The sequence below is a fragment of the Electrophorus electricus genome, chromosome 17 (assembly GCF_013358815.1).
Source record: "Electrophorus electricus isolate fEleEle1 chromosome 17, fEleEle1.pri, whole genome shotgun sequence".
Classification (NCBI taxonomy): Eukaryota; Metazoa; Chordata; class Actinopteri; order Gymnotiformes; family Gymnotidae; genus Electrophorus; species Electrophorus electricus.
Window position 1 is genome coordinate 14559142 of NC_049551.1, and position 17160 is coordinate 14576301.

The window sequence follows — 17160 nt, forward strand, 5'->3', positions numbered from 1 at the left end:
ATGAAAGATGAGGAAGGAAATTTCGGATGACGGATTACCATGAATTTCCCTGAAAATAACCTGCAATACACAGATTTAAATATTGGCACAAGTTATTTTAAATCTTCTTCTTCTTCTTCTTCTTCTTCTTCTTCTTCTTCTTCTTCTTCTACACAATACACAATACTATACACAATAACAGAAGACTGGACTAACATTTACATGGCACATTACATTTAAATAGTAGACCACTCATAACATAGTGAAAACATATGAGTAAATGAGGATAGCCAGGAGGCATCCTGAACAGACTTTTGTATTGACGTCCATAGTTTAGGAAAAAACAATTCTTGATGATCAGTCCTTTAACAAGATTGGCTTTAATGAGCCATACTTTATTTTTAGTAAAGAGTCATTAATATGTCATATTTCAGATAATGGCTCTTACCTTCATTCCTCAGAAGTGTTCTCATGTACACTTTTGCATGACTAATATACTATTCCAGCCTCTCAAAGGTCCATCTAACTGGCAGCATGCCCGCACACACCTTTGTTATTGAAGGGAATCACAACACCTGCCTCTGTCCTTGTCTTCTGGAATTTCAAGGGAGTGTTTTTAGGATTTATCTAGCAGGCATTGTTTTTAAAAGTCAGATCAATCAAGTTAGTCAATAAGTAAAACTAATGGGGGGAAATGGGCCAAAAGTGCATAAATGTTATGCTTTTAACATCAAATTATTGGAACATTCTGAACACCCACACGCGTTTTAGTTTGAATTTGTCATCAAACATCTAAATCTTTTCATGATTTTATCTTTAACACAAGTCTATGTATGTGAATTTCCCTGTTTCCAGCTTTTGCCTCCAATTTTCAGCAATGAGAAATGGTGGCACAGATCACAGAACTGCATTTAGTTAGTTCTTGTTGATTTTCTGACCAATGTTTTGGCCGTTAATATTAATTTGGGGTGTGGCCTATTATTTCATGCAAGAGTGTATATATTACATACTAATATAGAAGGTTGTTTATATATATATATATATATATATATATATATATATATATATATATATATATATAAAATTTTTGGGGTTTTTTTAATATATGTGCAAAAACCTTTCTAACATATTCCGTGTCCAGCAATAGTCTGCCAATAGCCTGCCATTTCCTTGGAAGTGCTTTTTCATACTACAGATAATGATATGTATACTGCAGGTGGTAGAGAAATTCTGGGTGGTAGAGAAGTTCTGAAAGCATATTTGGATTCACTGTAAACAATTACAAAATAAAAGAGAGTTTAGGACAAACTCTTCATATTATATTTTAATGCATTTGGAAATTTAGTTTAAAAAACGTAATTGTTTATGGTAATTGGTTTTGCTAAAATATAGATATAGAAACTTCATGTGGATGACTTGTGTATAATTTAGACATGATTATATATAATGTATAAATTATATATAAATATGTATAAATAATTATATATATATATATATATATATTGTCACGGAACGCTCGCCTCCCGCGAGGCACGTGGTTTGGCCAGCCACGTGCAGTGGGAGGACCTTCGTTTTTGGCCACGCCTGCGCCTCGTCTGGTGTTTGTGTTTAAACGCACTTCAGGGTGCGCAGTGTCGTTGGTCATTGTTGATGTAATGTGTTAATGTTAAATGTTAGCGTCATCATTCCATGTATTCCCGTTTATCATGTCTGTTTATTATGAACCGTTTCATGTTCCTTGTCTGTAATACGTGTGAGTGCTGTTGTGTTTATATGTTTAAATGAAATGTTCGTCCTTGTCGAGGAAGTCTGTGCGTCCTGCTCCACGTCCTTCGGCACTCGGGCCACATCGCGTTACATATATATATATAATTAATGTATAAATAATTATACATTTTATATATATATATATATGTGTAATTATTTATACATTATATTGCAGATAGACAGTCTTGATTTAATTCATTTAAATTTTATTTGTATATCACATTCTCCAAAAGGTGTTGTTCCCAAAGCAGCTTTACCAAGAGTCTTGTTCCAGGCCCTTAATGAGCAAGCCAAAGTTGCCATTGGTAAGGAAAATCTCCCTAAGCACTAGAAGAAAGAACCCTGCAAAGGAACCAAGACTCAGAAAGAGAACCCATCCTCCATTGCTCAACACCAGTGGGCAACCTATGGGAAAGATTTATGAAAACATTTACATTTATGAAAACATTTTCACTTTAAAGCCATGGGGCACTTAAAAGAGATTGGTCTTATAGTTGTCTAAATTATTTGCTTTTGTATTTTTGTATCGCTGCCAATTCATGTTTAATATACTGGCTCCATAAATTATAAGTTTTAGAAGTCAAATATTCTAAACTTTAGAAGTCAAGTTTTGCTTTTGTCATAATTGATTTTGATGCTTCAGACGTAACGTACTGAGGAAATGTTATTGCATTAATTCTAGCAATATTTCTGACCAATAGTCAGCCATCATGTTTTAATAATACATGCATCAAATTGTCTATTAGGTTTCTGTTCCACCGTATTTATGATTCATTTCACAGAGGGGCCTTTGTGGTTTTTTCTTAAGTGGGAAGGGTTTTTTTCTGAAGTGAAATATCTTAAGCAATGCTATTGATGCCATCATGCCTCAGTAAGCCTGCCCACCTCTGCTAGTTTGAACCGGCTCATGCACAGCAGTAGTTGAGCCATAAACTGTAAATCTTCACTCAACGCAAAGAGATGATTAACAACCTATCAGAATGTGTCCAGAGGCACGACAGTGATGATTAATAATGATAACACAGGCAGAGTTTGACTGTGTATAAAATGAGATGTTGATAGTGAGGAAGCTGTAATCATGTGTTTCTTCAACATTCAGATTGTGCAGTGTCCTCGGTGCCGAAAGTATAAACACCAGACAGAGTGTAGACACATCCTGCCACACACTGCCTGGAGCAGTGCTGCACAATAGGGATGAGGCAATTAGTGTCAAAATGCCCAATTACAAAGGTTTTCAATGACAAAAGTATTAAATTGTAACATTAGGCTGCTATTCAGCTTGATTCCCTGTTAAGACCTAACAGTGCTGGAGTTTTCAAAATAACTTTAAGAGTTGTTTGCTATGGCCATGTTGATCATGGTTCTTTGTCCTCCACAACGGAGCCATGCGTTTGCGGGCATTTTATTTGTGATGTGTTGGAGTTTGGGGTCGAATTCCAGCTGCCGGTTCCCAATGAAGAAATAGACAAGACCTAGACAATAAACTCAATTGAAATGCACAAAGTTCCAGTTGCAGATCAGTTGCTGAATAACAACTTAGTCAGCAGTACTTAGGCAAGTAAAATGATAGTGTTTTAAAGCATGTAATAGTTTATTTCTCTTCTGCGTGAAGTGCTTACCCCCATATGCTACTGCAGTATCCACCGGCGAGGGGACCGCGGGCCACTCATGCATTATCATTTGCGGATAACCATCAATCATTTGCTTCTGTTTTTCATCATACCTAAACACAGACGAGACTGTCATTCCAGACAGTTTGCTGCTCAGTGCAAAGTGAATTGTGTAGATTCCCGTCAAACCTTGCTGAACATGGTTTTTAGTCATGCTAGGAATTGAAACAGCAGATATTTGAGATTGGAGGGGTCATCAGAAATAACATGCCTCCAGCATTCTTCTCCAGTGAAGAACACAGTAAACTGGCTTTCCCGAAAATGAAGGGCTGCATCAATGGACCTAATCTTGAGTGGAAAGTCGAAATCAGAGATGTCCCTCGGGAAGCCATCCTTCATATCCAAACCCTTCACCTCCCAGTACTGAGAGCCTGTTGACACAGCAGATGTGGACTGAGATTTGCTGACAGAAATACTGTATGATTAGATGGCTCTGTGGCAAACATACCTTTAAAAATGACAATGGTGCCATTGTTCTCATATGCAGCATCTATGTATGTGGGCATATCAGACCACAAGCTTCTTATCAGTGTAGTCTTTATTTCTTCAAAGGTGGGATGGGCTCTCCACATAAACCTATGACATGATTTCAGTCTGCATCAATGGACGTCATTTTAGGGCTTTATTAGGGTGATATTAATTATCACTCTTTAAATACTTAACAGATATAAGAAAAAAACACATAACTTCTACAGTCTATATGCCAGGTTACCTATCTTTAAAGAAGATGAGCTCTTCTTGAAATCCTGTTACTGCATCAAATGAAAGCTCAGGATCACATTTATCTGGTGTTTTTGGAGGTGGTTTGCCAGGTTTGATTGGGCTCTTGCCTATTTAAAAAGTGTCTGGTTTGTAGTAATAGTAAACTAAAAAATCTGATTTTAATGAATAACTTGTACCATTTTGCTTATACTACTGCTTACATACCATAGAGTGTTTGGATGTCTTGGACATCCTGGAAGGATAGCTGCAGATCAGTGTGTGGGTCAAACTGATAGGTTGGGAACATAACTGCTCCAGGGTCAGATGAATGAGCGAGACCAAGGGCATGCCCAAACTCATGAACAGCAACAGCAAAAAGATTATAGCCTTGGGCAGAAGTACAAGTGTCACGGTGTGTCATCAGATGACAGTTAAGAAAATATTAATATAAAAGCTGCTACCAAAAAACCTCTTGAATTAGACTTAAAGAGAATGTTGATTTCTAACCTCTTCACAGGTGAAGCCAAGACTTGCTCTATACTAAATAATATACTATTATATACTGTCTTGAATACTATATTGAATATTATACATAAATGTCTATCACGCACTTAAAATCACTTTCAGACTAGGATGCATAATATGAACTTAATCTGCATCTTTAAAAATATAACCTTTGAAATAATTTTGGGAATGACTTTTAGTAGTTGTTATTGTAATATATTTTTGTAACTTTTACAAAAAAATCATCTCTGTGTGCTTCATAATGGCAGGTTTTGAAAGGCCCTACCATATGATATAAGATACGTAAAGAGGCATTTTAGCCGCTCTGTGTCACCTGTGGTGCTGCTTGTCCAGTTCTCCTCAGCATCTAAGTGCACATCCCCACCAAGGCCAGGGCCAGGGAGAAAGGCGTGGCCCAGGGTGCCGCCTGGCCCATCAAATGGAGAGCCATCATCGTGATCTGTATTTAGCATGAAAAAGAAATTCAACCTTTATCTGTTTACATCATCAGATTTATGGGACTTTTATTTTTAATATTAAAACATTGATTAATGTGATATTTGAGGCTAACTGTATAGAACTGTACATCCACACAAACACAGACGTGTGCTTTGTGTACTTGAAAAACAACATAAAGCCAATTATTTTAAGGCATGTTGAAACACAAAATGGCATCACATAGAGCAAATTGTGGAAGATTTTGATCAAGCTATTATTTGACTGTCTTCTGAAAATGTCATATTTTATATAATGGCTTTTATGTTTATTCCTCAGAAGTGTTTACATGTACACTTTTGCATGACTAATATACTGATCCAGCCTCTCAAAGGTCTATCTAACTGGCACACACCTTTGATATTAAAGGAAATCACAATGTCTGCCTCTGTACTTGTCCTCTTGAATTTCAAAGGTGTTGCTCGGGCCCAGATCCTCCATGCTGCTCTGAACACTTTGCGGATTTGAGGGGGCTTCATCTGGCTACTGTAGCTGGAGATCCTGAGCACCACAGATACATGTGGGTCAGAGGGGAAGTTCTTGCCCCTCCTGCTCCCAGTGTGGCAGGCCTCACCTGTAGCTCAGGGTACGTGTCCTCCAGCGCGTGGTCTCCCCAAACTGCTCGGTGTCTGAGAGACCACAGCGGCCCCTGGTCATGGCAGCGAGGGTCTGTTGGTCCAGCTCGCCGCTCGTAGCCAGTCCGAAGAATCTCTGCATCTCCTTTACTTTGGCTGTAAAGCCCTTGGAGCCAAACGCCGCCAGCCACCTCGGACGACCCAGTACTGGCCTAAAGCCATAAAATGTCTCCAGATAGCCCTTAGATCACATGAATCACTGTAATTTTACAAAGCCACCATTTCAACTTCGTTGCTTGGATGAACTTTCACCAGTAAGCGCACATTGTTTTTTCATGGCTTAAAACAAATAGTTTTGGTTTTGTTTAGAATTTCTTCACAAAAAGAAAATCCATACAGAATATGTTTGTGTTCAAAGAAAGAGCGCCGTCTTTTTTCCCTAGCCATTGGAAAAACTCTGGAAACCCTGTTTTACTGGAATCATTCCAGATATTCTGTCACCAGCTTGAGACAGCTGTCTGCTTTACAGCACGTTTTTATTATACTCCTCGTGACAAAAACTGCTTATTATATTTTTTTTTACTGTTAAAATTCCAAAATCTAGCCCTTAGCTACAACTTTAGGACAGGTAAAGTGGAAAAACACAGACATAAATCTACTGGACAGGCTTAATTTGGCTGGTGTGGTTTGCAATTGCTAGCTCTCTTTTACAGTGAACATCATTATGGCTAATTTTCAGTTGTTACTTTTGTGTAATGCAGTGCATTTTGTATATAGTTTAATGGTTCTAAACCAGATTCTAAACAATTGTACTATGCGTCATAAGCCACTGTATACAAACATAGATACATGGGTCCTGGGAAAGCCCAAGTGACAACACAAACCACAAATTGTTTCCTAACAATTTTCACAACACAGCATGATTGGAGCCAAATAAACCAGCACATAGATGTCACCAAGCTCTGCCGTTAAATGCAGTCATTTGTAGTGTAACAGAAACATCTGGTGAAACGGATTTGGTATATGTTGGAATAATTTGCTAATTTTTCAAAGATTTTATGGATAGTTTATTTATACGTTTTGTGAATTTAAAGCATTTTCATTGACTGAATAAATGAACTAACATTACAGCACAATACCAAATACAATAAACAATTCTTAGGGTATGTTTCATACCTATCGATTCTGTTACCGTAGTAAGTCATGAAAGAAATATAATTTAAAGGGAACCTTTGAACAAACTCCAACCTAAAACTTTGTGGTAATATGTTTACGTTTTAGAATACAAACCTCTTTTGTCTTAGTTCCCACCGAGAGTTTGTTACATTAATTCTCTGGAGCTCCATTGCTCATGTTTAATCCAAGATCACATAAAAACTTGAAATTAGATAACCTTAATAAAAAATACTACATTGGTACAATGCTTCAAAAAGACTGTTTGTGAAAGCAATTATATACATTCTAAAAGCCCAGTGGCTGAAATCTTAGATACAGACATCCATGTAATATCTAAGCTGTCATCAAATGCCAGTTTGACCCATCTTTGAAAACAGGCAATATAAATCAATAAATCAATCCATACACCTTAAAATGTAAATTTCAAAGGGGAGAAATAAGCTGGGAATTCAGTTTAGGCAGCCATGTCTAGCTCCACTATTATTTAATTTGAATGCCGCACGCTTTTGGTCGTACATACCTCTGCAAACGCCATATCAGCATCACTGGGTTGTGATGCAGGGTGTACCGGAGAGGCCCAGAGCATGCCAGCTTGTGCCAGGACAAATAGGCTTGACCAGGGCATCCCTGCACCAGCCATGAATATTCCTCCCTCAGACGAGCTCTCAGCTGCCTAGCACTACAAGCACAGAACATGGGCCACCTGGAGTTCTGAGCTAATTATATGTGCCCTCAAGTCAAAACAGACGTCAGTTGTTTTGTTTTTTCTTCTTTTTTACTTGATGCATTTTTTTCCATTCTCGTCAAAGGATCTTAGAGATTTTCTATAAATGTGTGGTTTATCGACATCCAGCTGCAGTCAATCATAAGACAATTTGCATTAAAGAATATGAAGCCAAAACATTGAATTGTTAGGCACTGAGGGGTTTAATGAAGTTCAATGGGAAAAAACAAGAATAAGAATTCCTGACATTCATACTAATGACTTGATTTGGCAGGCTAGCATGTGCAGAATGCTGAAATTAATTAAGACATTAACGATGATCGCATGAGATTAAAGAATTTAAAGTAACCGCCTCGCCTCCAGTACTGCCTGCTAAATCTCAAAGAATGGTATAATTTAAAAACTCTTTACTTAGCTTCGGGTAGACTTCTTTAGGGACAAGCAGGGGAAAAAAAACTATAGTGATAATGCCACTCATTCTAATGCATTGGGCCCCTTGGAATTCTTATATTTCTTCATGCTTTCTGAATATAAAACTGTTTTGTCCCACATATTATAGGAAATTGATGGTGGCGTCCAGTACAAAACCACATTATCCTTACACTCATATCCACAGTGAGATGTAGGATTCTGTAGTTTTGCTTGATCTATTGGTTTAATGAGTAAAGTATGACATGTTATATTTGCTCACTTCCTATTCACGCTCTTTTCTGTACTGACTGAAATAAGGAACTGAAACCACATGAAAGATATTATTCAATACTTTGAAATGTATTTTCCCAACAGTAGACTTCTTGGGAAAATAACTGTTTCTCTGTGGTATATGTAAGCAGCAAGATCTTATTTTTAAAAAACCTTAAATACCTGTGAAATTTGAGAAGATGATTGATTCTTATGTATTACACTAGCATGTAATGATGCATTATATCAGTATGGTGGCCTGGAAAAAACTGTAGGCAACAGAGCTTGTGACTGATTGTGGTGTTAAATGACCTCGTTCATTTTCATTCACTTATACATTTACATTTTCAGCTTTTGGTAGATGCTCTTATCCAGAGGGATTTGCCGTGACAGTGTGCACATGCTCCCTAGAAATTAGACCCATGATCTTGTTTCTGGGGAGCTCTACCTGCTGTACCAAGGTGAGCTACAGGAAGAGAAGAGAGCTTCAGCTATTAATCATTACATTTTTTTAAACAGGTTAGATTGAGGTCTCTTCATATGAACCCCATCCATATGTACAGCTATAAAAATGCCAACCAAACTGAGATTTTTTGGGTTTTTTAAAATGTCTTTATTGCTCAATATGACATGCACAAAACATGCATTAGACAAATGAACGCAGAGTATGAAAGATGCCTCTACATCTCTCAGCTTTTTCTCTGCTTCTGCTTCCCCCATCACAGGTCTGTTCTCTTATGTTTATACTTTGAAATGTATCCAAGTGTCATTGTTTGGATAGACTCCTATTAATCATGTTATGTTAATATAGCTAGCGGGCCTTCAGGAAATATATGTGGGAAGGGACTTTTTCTAAAGTGCTCATCCCGAATACTCACTCTGAGTGGGTGGGTGTCTGGGGGGCTCCAGGCAAGCCCATACCAGACTTCAGCGGAGCTGGCTGGGCAAGCTAATCTAAATGCACAAGGCTTAGTAAAATTCTAACACTGTCCCTGATGCAGCCACAACCTTTATGTCCTTATTCAGTCACTTCATGGATTCCCAGGATAAAAAGGTTTGTAGCTGCACTAGACAGGAAATGCTCACATCCGACACAGTTTCTCTGCCTTGCACAAGGGCAGCTGTGTAATCATGGCTAGCTTCATTTAACTGACTACCAAATGCACATAAGGCTTTTAAATAGTGTCTGTCAGGCCAGTGGTGACATTTAGTCTGGATAAAAGCAAAAGAAAATCTTGTGTGCATATATTCAGCTGGGCCACTTGATCTGACAGCCTCGTTTTGTTAAGTGTCATTACAGCTATGGGAATGCACAGTAAAACAGTAGCGTCATGCTAATATGACACATTTAACGTCTCATGACTCATCATAAACAAACTGTTTCACATGACTCATCATAAAGGAAACAATGGTTATCACAAACAAGGTAGTAGACCTGTTTACTGATTTCCTGGACATTGACAATTGGTTAAAAGCAGCACACACCAGAATAATTTAATGACTATAAAACATGTTATATTTTTATTTTTGAGATAGACCAACAATGCACTGTAGTATACTCCATTTTCATATTGGAATTATGAACAAACAAGAAATGCTGTCTCTCAGTAAGAGGCTCATAATGGCGTTAGCCATCATTCACCACACCTTAAGACATGACAAAATAATGTAAGGTGTGTGAATGTATTTGCAAAAAAATAGTTCTTATCTGGCAGAAGGGAAGTGATTCATTTAGGTCAAAGGTGTAATGGCAATTGCGCCCTCTGCTGTTCTAGGACACAATTGCAGCCAGAAATACTCCAGCTGTGATGTGTGGGTCCTGTAGAAATGTCTGAATATTTCAGATGGGGCTCCATCCATCTCAATTCTAAAATTCACAGGACCTCCATTTATTTATTTCCAACTTTACAGGTGTTCAAAAGTTTCAGTGACCAGCTGATAACCTTCTCTGTTCAATCTTTCAAAGCCTGTGACATGATAGACGCAAAGCAAGCCCATGTGTGCCATATAGAATTACTGCCTGTCCCACAGCATAGGCTAATGTCATCACTAAAGTGAGACATATCTTTCTGTTAGCCTTTTACATTGTTAAAGATGCCAGTGCTGACTCATTAAATCACAACCCACATTTATTAGAATTTGAATGCCTTTATTGTCATTGCACGACATTCTATTATATTTTCTTTTAATAAAACCAGGAAGTAAAATATAAATGGTAAAATTTCACATTAAAAGAACAGACTTAAAGAACAATCCCAAATCACACAAACTTTAATTGCACAAAAATGTTGAGATGACCAAACATACTTGTTCAAAACAGGTTGTGGTTTCATCAGTCTGTAGCAGTGATGGTTGACATGTTCATAAGCAGTTTCTGCCCGATATTTAGTGATTTCTGCTATTTCACAAAGGAAGCCAAATCAATGCCGGAACAAGACACACAAACACGCATGCAGTGGTTTTGGCAGTAGTTTCAGTTCTTTGTTTGTTCTTTTTTGCCTAATAGAGTACTCCACCACCCAAAGACTGAAGATGCAATTAACGTATATAAAAGATCTTTTATATGAGGGACATTAAGGCAGCATGAAATGTACTAGAAGGTAGAAATAAAACTAAGGCACCATCAATATCAAGTAAAACCCACTATGTGTGTGTTTATGTTTAATTAATTAATTAATTAAATATTAATATAGTTAATAAATTTTATATATATATATATATATATATATATATATATATATATATATATATATATATATATATATATATATATATATATATAAATAAAAGGAGCAGAAGCGGTCCTGCATCAGAAAAAAAAAAAAAAAAAAAACACTGTGCGTTTTGTTCCTTCATTGTGTCTGTGCTATTCACCATATGCAAGTTGTGCAGGAAAACACAAATTCATCCAAACCCGAGAACATTGACAATTCCCTACACTTATAGGGCATACATGCAAACTACTTCAACCAGCCAGGGAGTCTGAGACCACAGAAATGGAAAACAATGAAAACACCAACAATGTCATTTGATTTTTTGGATGCTACCCTGTGCATAACAACTAAAAGATCAGAGAACTGGGTAAGACATGGACACGTGAAACATGTCTTTACATTATGAAAAGTTCAGTGATAACAGAAGTTAAACGTTTATACGAAGACCTCGGGCTGCTGCGCCACATTTGTCCCAGATCTATCTCGCAGTACGATTTAATGCCACTTTATTACCACTAATTGGCCAGTGTTAGCACTGAATATGGTGATATTTGTGATGGGCACTTAATATCCTCTAGTATATTCTTAAATAGAACACTTCCTTATTTTACAAGAAGGAAAAACAATCCTGACTCTTCAACTTTTCTTTATTAAAAAAGAAAAAAAATGGAGCCACTTTTATCATAAATAAATAAAATCAATTATTTTCAATTACATATTAGAAACACAACAAATCATCATAGATTAAAATAAAACCCTTTGTCTTACTCAAAGGAGACCGCCAATGTGGTTTGGTCGATTTTCCTTCAGCACTGTTCTGTAACATTCAGTCATTTCCTCACAATAGGAGTTCACAGAAGAAAAAGATTAAGAGATATAATCATTTCTGCCAGTTTTGTCTAAACATAGGATTACAATAACAAATTCATACCAAACATGACTAACCATTTGATACTATTCCACTTGGGCAGTGCCCAATTCTCCTCCAAAATCACATTGATTTTGATTAAGTCAGCCGTTATGTTCTTTTAAAATCAATAAGGTACTCTATGGAAAAAGAAAAATAATTAAGATAATCTTAATGGAAATGACAACATTTTACGCACTGTACAATAGGATAAAGCACAGCACATAAGAGTAATGTAGTTGAAATATATGTTAATAAATAATGTACCTAACATTTCTGACTCAAATTGGTAGATGTGTTTAGGTAATACACATCAATGCGTCAGTATGTGACAACTTTACATCTCTAAGCAGAGAAAATAAAGTCACCCTGTGACATCAAGTCCATTATACCATAGTCATGGACCGCTTTGTTCTTTAGAAATGCTTAAGGAAATGGATGTTAGTGTAGACCAATTGTGTGCAAAAGAAATAGCGAGCCATCTCCTCACACGACCCTCACACAGCTCTGATCAACTCCGGAATAAACAAACAAAAACAGACTCCGTCTGCCCACAGGACACCTCTTTCTAAGCTACACTCAGCAACCTAACGCAGGGGAACTTTTGGGAATGGGAGGAACAAACATCCAGCTGTCAGTCACTTCCCAGTTACGCTGAAGGTGATTGGCTGGACCTCGTCGTGCTCTCACGCCTGCGATTGGCCTCCACCGTCATCCCTCCACAGGCGCCCTCAGCTCGCCTTCTGAGACTCGACGTGAAACGTGGGCCAGACGGCGCACAGAAACTGCAGCCGATCAAAACGGCGTTAGAAACCTCCCTGCTTTGCAATCAAGTTACGGTGAGGTGGCAGAGGCAGGGAGAAATAAGCAAGAAACACCTACCTTAATTTTAGGTCTGTACTTGAGGTAGGTTGACCGAATCTGGAGGCTGTGTGGAGAAAGGAAGCAAACATGATGTGAGTATTCGATTATGAAAGTCCTGAGGAGGCCAAGATAGACAAGAAGCTTCTTGTCCCCTGGGTGAATACACCAGCAGATACGTACCTGAGAAGTATGTGAAGGTAAGAACCCAGGCCTGTTAAGATGTGCCACCAGGCATGGAGTTGGGTGACTGCTCCGACCACGGGTGGCAGCCGCTGTCGCGCGGCTCTGAGAAAGCACCACGCCATCAGTCTCAGTTATTCTCACTTCTTTCACATAGAAAATACACTTGCGAACCTGTAGAAGGTTCTGGATTTACTGCCCTGCTGAGCCAATTCTCACCTCAAAGAGTCACAGAATATGTTATCGATGTTCCATAAAACAAATCCTAACAGGAAGATGCTTAATGACGCATAGCAAAGAGCTCTCAGCCATGGATACACCCTAGAGCATGGAGATCAAATTTCAGTCATGGTCCCATTCACCTAATCCATCTGAGAAACTGTGGAACATTTTTTCAAGCAGTAGATCCTTTGCAGTAACAAACATCTGTTGGTCAAATGATAAGAGTAATTAAAATTGTCTGTTCACTTACCATGCAACTATGAACACAGAACGAATCACTAAGCAAGCCACCAGCACACCATACATGACCTGGAAAGGATACATACCTTCCAGTGTAACACGTCAACCGCTGAGGTATTGTCTAAATACAGGACTAAACAAAAATGCATGTCACCTAGGAGAGTGTGTGGTTTGAACTGTGTCTATATCAATGCTAAACAAAAGGTGATCTAACAACAAAGTGACTGTGCGGTCACAGGCTCAGATATCCGCCCTGGGGTGGGGCTCTGCCCTCATCAGCTTTTTCTTTTGTTATGGTCGACCACATATATCCACTAACATTTCCAAAACCTTGACCCAAGCGTTTCTAAAAGGTACCTAGAGTAGGAATTAAGACTCATCACTGCTCATGTTGCGCTATTGATCATGAACTCCTATCTAGATGTTTCGGCTGTACTCTTAGGGTAGCAGATGACCTCACTTGTCCCTGCAACAAAGCAGCAACCAAGACCGCGTGTGTTGCCACAGGACGAATTAAAAAGGACAGCACGTGTACCCACAAGAGCAGTCAAGTGTTTTAATGGATTTATGGCATACCTGATGAAACACTGGCTCTTTCCACAGCAGGTACACCTACCCGTGAGATAACAGAAAAAATGTATGAGATACATAATCTGTAAATCTGGGCATGTGCACTCCCAAACAGGAAACACTTCGATGAAGGTAAAAAGGTAAGACTAATCAAGGATACAGTGGAAAAACTAACATACTCTTTTAAGTGAAAGGGCAAGATAAGGTGTATAATACAAGGTCCCAGATAAAGAATGGAGGTCTTACCCCACTCACGATAATACTGAAGAAAAGAAGTAGTGTGATTGGGAAATAGTTAATGGCATTTTCTTGCTTGAAGCATTCATATCTGTAATGCCAGAAATGCAATGGCTCAATGTACAATAACCAATGGCTGCGCATATTATGACAACACGAAGTCATGGAAACCAGACTGAAAAGCAACAAAAGTGAATATAAGAAATTAACACTGCACAATAAACTGATAAATGGTCTTCTAATAGTTTATATGAGTGCAATTAAGAGCACATAAGACACACTGTATGCATACACTTTATACTGAATTCATGGAGGTCAATAGGTTTAACAAACCTATTTATGAAACCCTCCATGAGCTGAATTGGATACATTTGCATAGGAAACAACCAACCCAGAAGTATTGTGATGTTCCCAGAAAGCATTTTTCTTCACCACCGTTTTACTGTTATATTGCTGTAGTTTATTTGAACACATATATGAGCATTCTTGATTAATACTCCAAAGTAATCTACAGTATCCATGACATGTTAAAATAGATAACTTCAGTCCAGATGAATATAGCAACTGTAATTCATAAAGAGATTCACTTACAAACAGTAAACGAAGATGCAACAGCTGTAGATCATTGGCAACTCATCTAGCAACTAGACAGACAAGACAAGACAGGGAACATACAAAAGGCAAGTGAATGAAAAGTCACGCAGCTGTTGTTAATGTGGTTCTGAGAGAACAGCCGTCAGGAAACGTGCTTTAAAAGTATAAAACAAAGCCTTTATTTCCCAAAAAAGTAGCTGCATTTAGGTGCTAAACTGTGAAGAAAAGACAAGGGAAAATGAATGAGACAATCTTACCTGCATTTCATATTGTAGTGTCATGTGGAAGCACCAAGAACCAGTGCCAACCGCTAAATCAATAACAATAACGGTCAACAATAACAACAACAACAGGCAGCCTGCTTGTATTCTCGAACTCCAAGAGCACACATTAACTTCATTCTTCAGGAGACTTTACATGTTCCTCTAGAGTGCTGCACTTCTTTGTTGACACTTACCTGCGAGTCCTAAAAATGACCACACATAGCGGATTTCGAGCCCATCCCTAAACGTCTGCAGCGCTCCATAAATAGGAGGAAGGATCATAATCAGGTTACTGACTGTGTTCCCTACAGAGTGAAAGAACACAGCACTATCAGAGGTGTGAGTGGGTAATATCTGATCGACAATGATTCCAATCTCAGTCACGGACTGTGGATCCACTATAATGAAGAAAAGGATTTTCATGGTGACCCAAAACATATCAGCTCACATTACGCCATATTTTAGATGTAAATACATGCAGCAAGTGCATCTAAGTGCACGTTAATATACAACTTAGGATAGGTTCGTTAGCTACAAATGTATTATGAAATATACATCCACTTTTAATGGAGGTGAACAGCATTTAAGAAATGCACTGTATGGTTTCGTCAGCCCACCAAAGGTCAACCGACTACTGTACCTCTTTGCTGAGTTATTGAAAATGAGACTTGCAGCACCAAGAGCGAAATCGCACAGGACAATTCAGGGAGTGAACCGACATATATCTGTCCCGTGGTTATTCTGCTGAACAAAGCACATTACAGATATAGCTTCATCTACACGCTGAGTCAAAGCCTAAGTCGCACACCGAGACAGGTGTCTCCGAATGAGGTGGCACTCCTAATGTTGACGGAAGGCTGGAACTGGGCGGGTAAGGACGGTCATACAGTGGACTGTAAGGCCGCCACAGCGATACGATCAGTTTCTGCACATTTATGTCAAATCCAATCGCGTCACTGTTCGTAAAATACCATCGTAGCGTTCACTGGGACGTTCGAGGCAAGTAAAGGCAAACGTTCAACTGGGTAGACATGGTTTGAATGTATACAGCATAAACAGTAACCCTCAACAGACTATAATTCCCAGAGCGTGGGGCGCATTGCCAACTAAACGACACAAGGCGACACACGTTTTTAAGACACAAGTCATGTGGCGACGTTATACGTTAAAAGCGCTATGCATGCACTTGTGGTGCTGTACCTCTTTCCCGGGGCAGGACAGACTACAGGGGACAAGCCTCTCTCGCTATCATTCGTATTCACGACGTCAAATGCACGTACCCGGGCGAATAACCACATATACTCACAGAACTCTGCGAAGTAAAATGAGACGACGTAATTCTCTTCACACCAGTCCAACGTCGAGGTCGGTCTCCCCCAATAGCCCTGCCTGTTCACCGGAGGAGCCATGACGGGAAAGAGAGAGGGAAGTCGGCGTGCTAAAGGGAGGGTTTCCGTGATCGTGCTAACGGACTCGGTACTGTAACCAATCAGAAAACGGCGCTCTTCGTACAGGCGCGGTCAACCACCTCAGTCTGCCCGCCTTCGTTCAGGCGAGCTCAAGCTTATATGAGAGTAGCACTACTTCTGCAGGCTATAATTAAAGACAGAATATTAAGAGAAACATAAAGAGAAAAATTAGACGAAGCAAAACAGAACAAGCCGGTCAAAGAAAAACGGGTTTTCTCCTTTTTTTCTGACATCAGTCTGGAACTATTAGTTAGCCAGACCTTGCAAGATGCATGTTGGACTACGTATCATCATTGCTCGTGTTTCATCAAAAGACGTTTCAGAAAGCCTCTGTATGTAAAAGGAATGACGAAGTGAGGCGGTAAACCTCTTGAGCGACTGCAATTTGCGGACAAAATGTACAAAGAAATATTGCATAGGCCTCAGCAGAAGTAAAACGCACAAGCATACATTGGTGTGTTATTTACATAGCACTTTATTTTCAGTACAAGATATTACTATCTTTGGCACTGACATCCAAAAATACAAGTCAAACAAAAGGAACAGTCAATAAAATTATTCCACACTAGGTACAATTAGCAATAGTTGATGAACCAGCAGAACGTTTCCTTTCTAAAAGGGGTTAGG

The 17160-nt window shown here is 38.7% G+C and overlaps 2 protein-coding genes across 3 annotated transcripts; both read right to left on the reverse strand.

Annotated features, from left to right (window-relative positions):
- Positions 1-3072: 3072 nt before the first annotated feature.
- On the reverse strand, positions 3073-7403 carry LOC113580718 (collagenase 3). The gene is made up of 10 exons (XM_027015438.2): positions 7389-7403; positions 5692-5933; positions 5473-5618; positions 4957-5082; positions 4344-4505; positions 4129-4246; positions 3865-3992; positions 3628-3787; positions 3366-3469; positions 3073-3218 (listed from the first exon to the last, which is right to left on the reverse strand). Exons 1-10 carry the CDS (start codon positions 7401-7403, stop codon positions 3073-3075), a joined length of 1347 nt encoding a protein of 448 aa, XP_026871239.2.
- A 4263-nt stretch (positions 7404-11666) lies between these two features.
- On the reverse strand, positions 11667-16493 carry acer3 (alkaline ceramidase 3). 2 transcript variants are annotated; one of them, XM_027015453.2, is made up of 11 exons: positions 16371-16493; positions 15259-15369; positions 15059-15111; positions 14799-14851; positions 14217-14298; positions 13977-14012; positions 13411-13469; positions 13158-13259; positions 12939-13043; positions 12777-12822; positions 11667-12679 (listed from the first exon to the last, which is right to left on the reverse strand). In XM_027015453.2, exons 1-11 carry the CDS (start codon positions 16471-16473, stop codon positions 12626-12628), a joined length of 804 nt encoding a protein of 267 aa, XP_026871254.2. In that variant the 5' UTR covers positions 16474-16493; the 3' UTR covers positions 11667-12625. The 2 variants fall into 2 exon arrangements, with proteins under 2 accessions (XP_026871254.2, XP_026871252.2); XM_027015451.2 differs by lacking the exon at positions 16371-16493 and having other exon boundaries at positions 15259-16354.
- Between the last annotated feature and the right edge of the window lie 667 nt (positions 16494-17160).

Excerpts from the sequence above, each read along its gene's own strand:
- LOC113580718 (XM_027015438.2), bottom strand. Across the intron at positions 3,788-3,864 it reads CACCATTGTCATTTTTAAAG|GCTCTCAGTACTGGGAGGTG; the intron begins GTATGTTTGCCA and ends CTGTGTCAACAG. Across the intron at positions 3,219-3,365 it reads TACTGCAGTAGCATATGGGG|GTCTTGTCTATTTCTTCATT; the intron begins GTAAGCACTTCA and ends TTTATTGTCTAG.
- acer3 (XM_027015451.2), bottom strand. The coding sequence starts at position 15,502 with ATGTTTTGGGTCACCATGAAAATCCTTTTCTTCATTATAGTGGATCCA. Across the intron at positions 13,044-13,157 it reads ATATTCTGTGACTCTTTGAG|AGCCGCGCGACAGCGGCTGC; the intron begins GTGAGAATTGGC and ends GTGCTTTCTCAG. Across the intron at positions 12,823-12,938 it reads TACCTTCACATACTTCTCAG|CCTCCAGATTCGGTCAACCT; the intron begins GTACGTATCTGC and ends TTCTCCACACAG.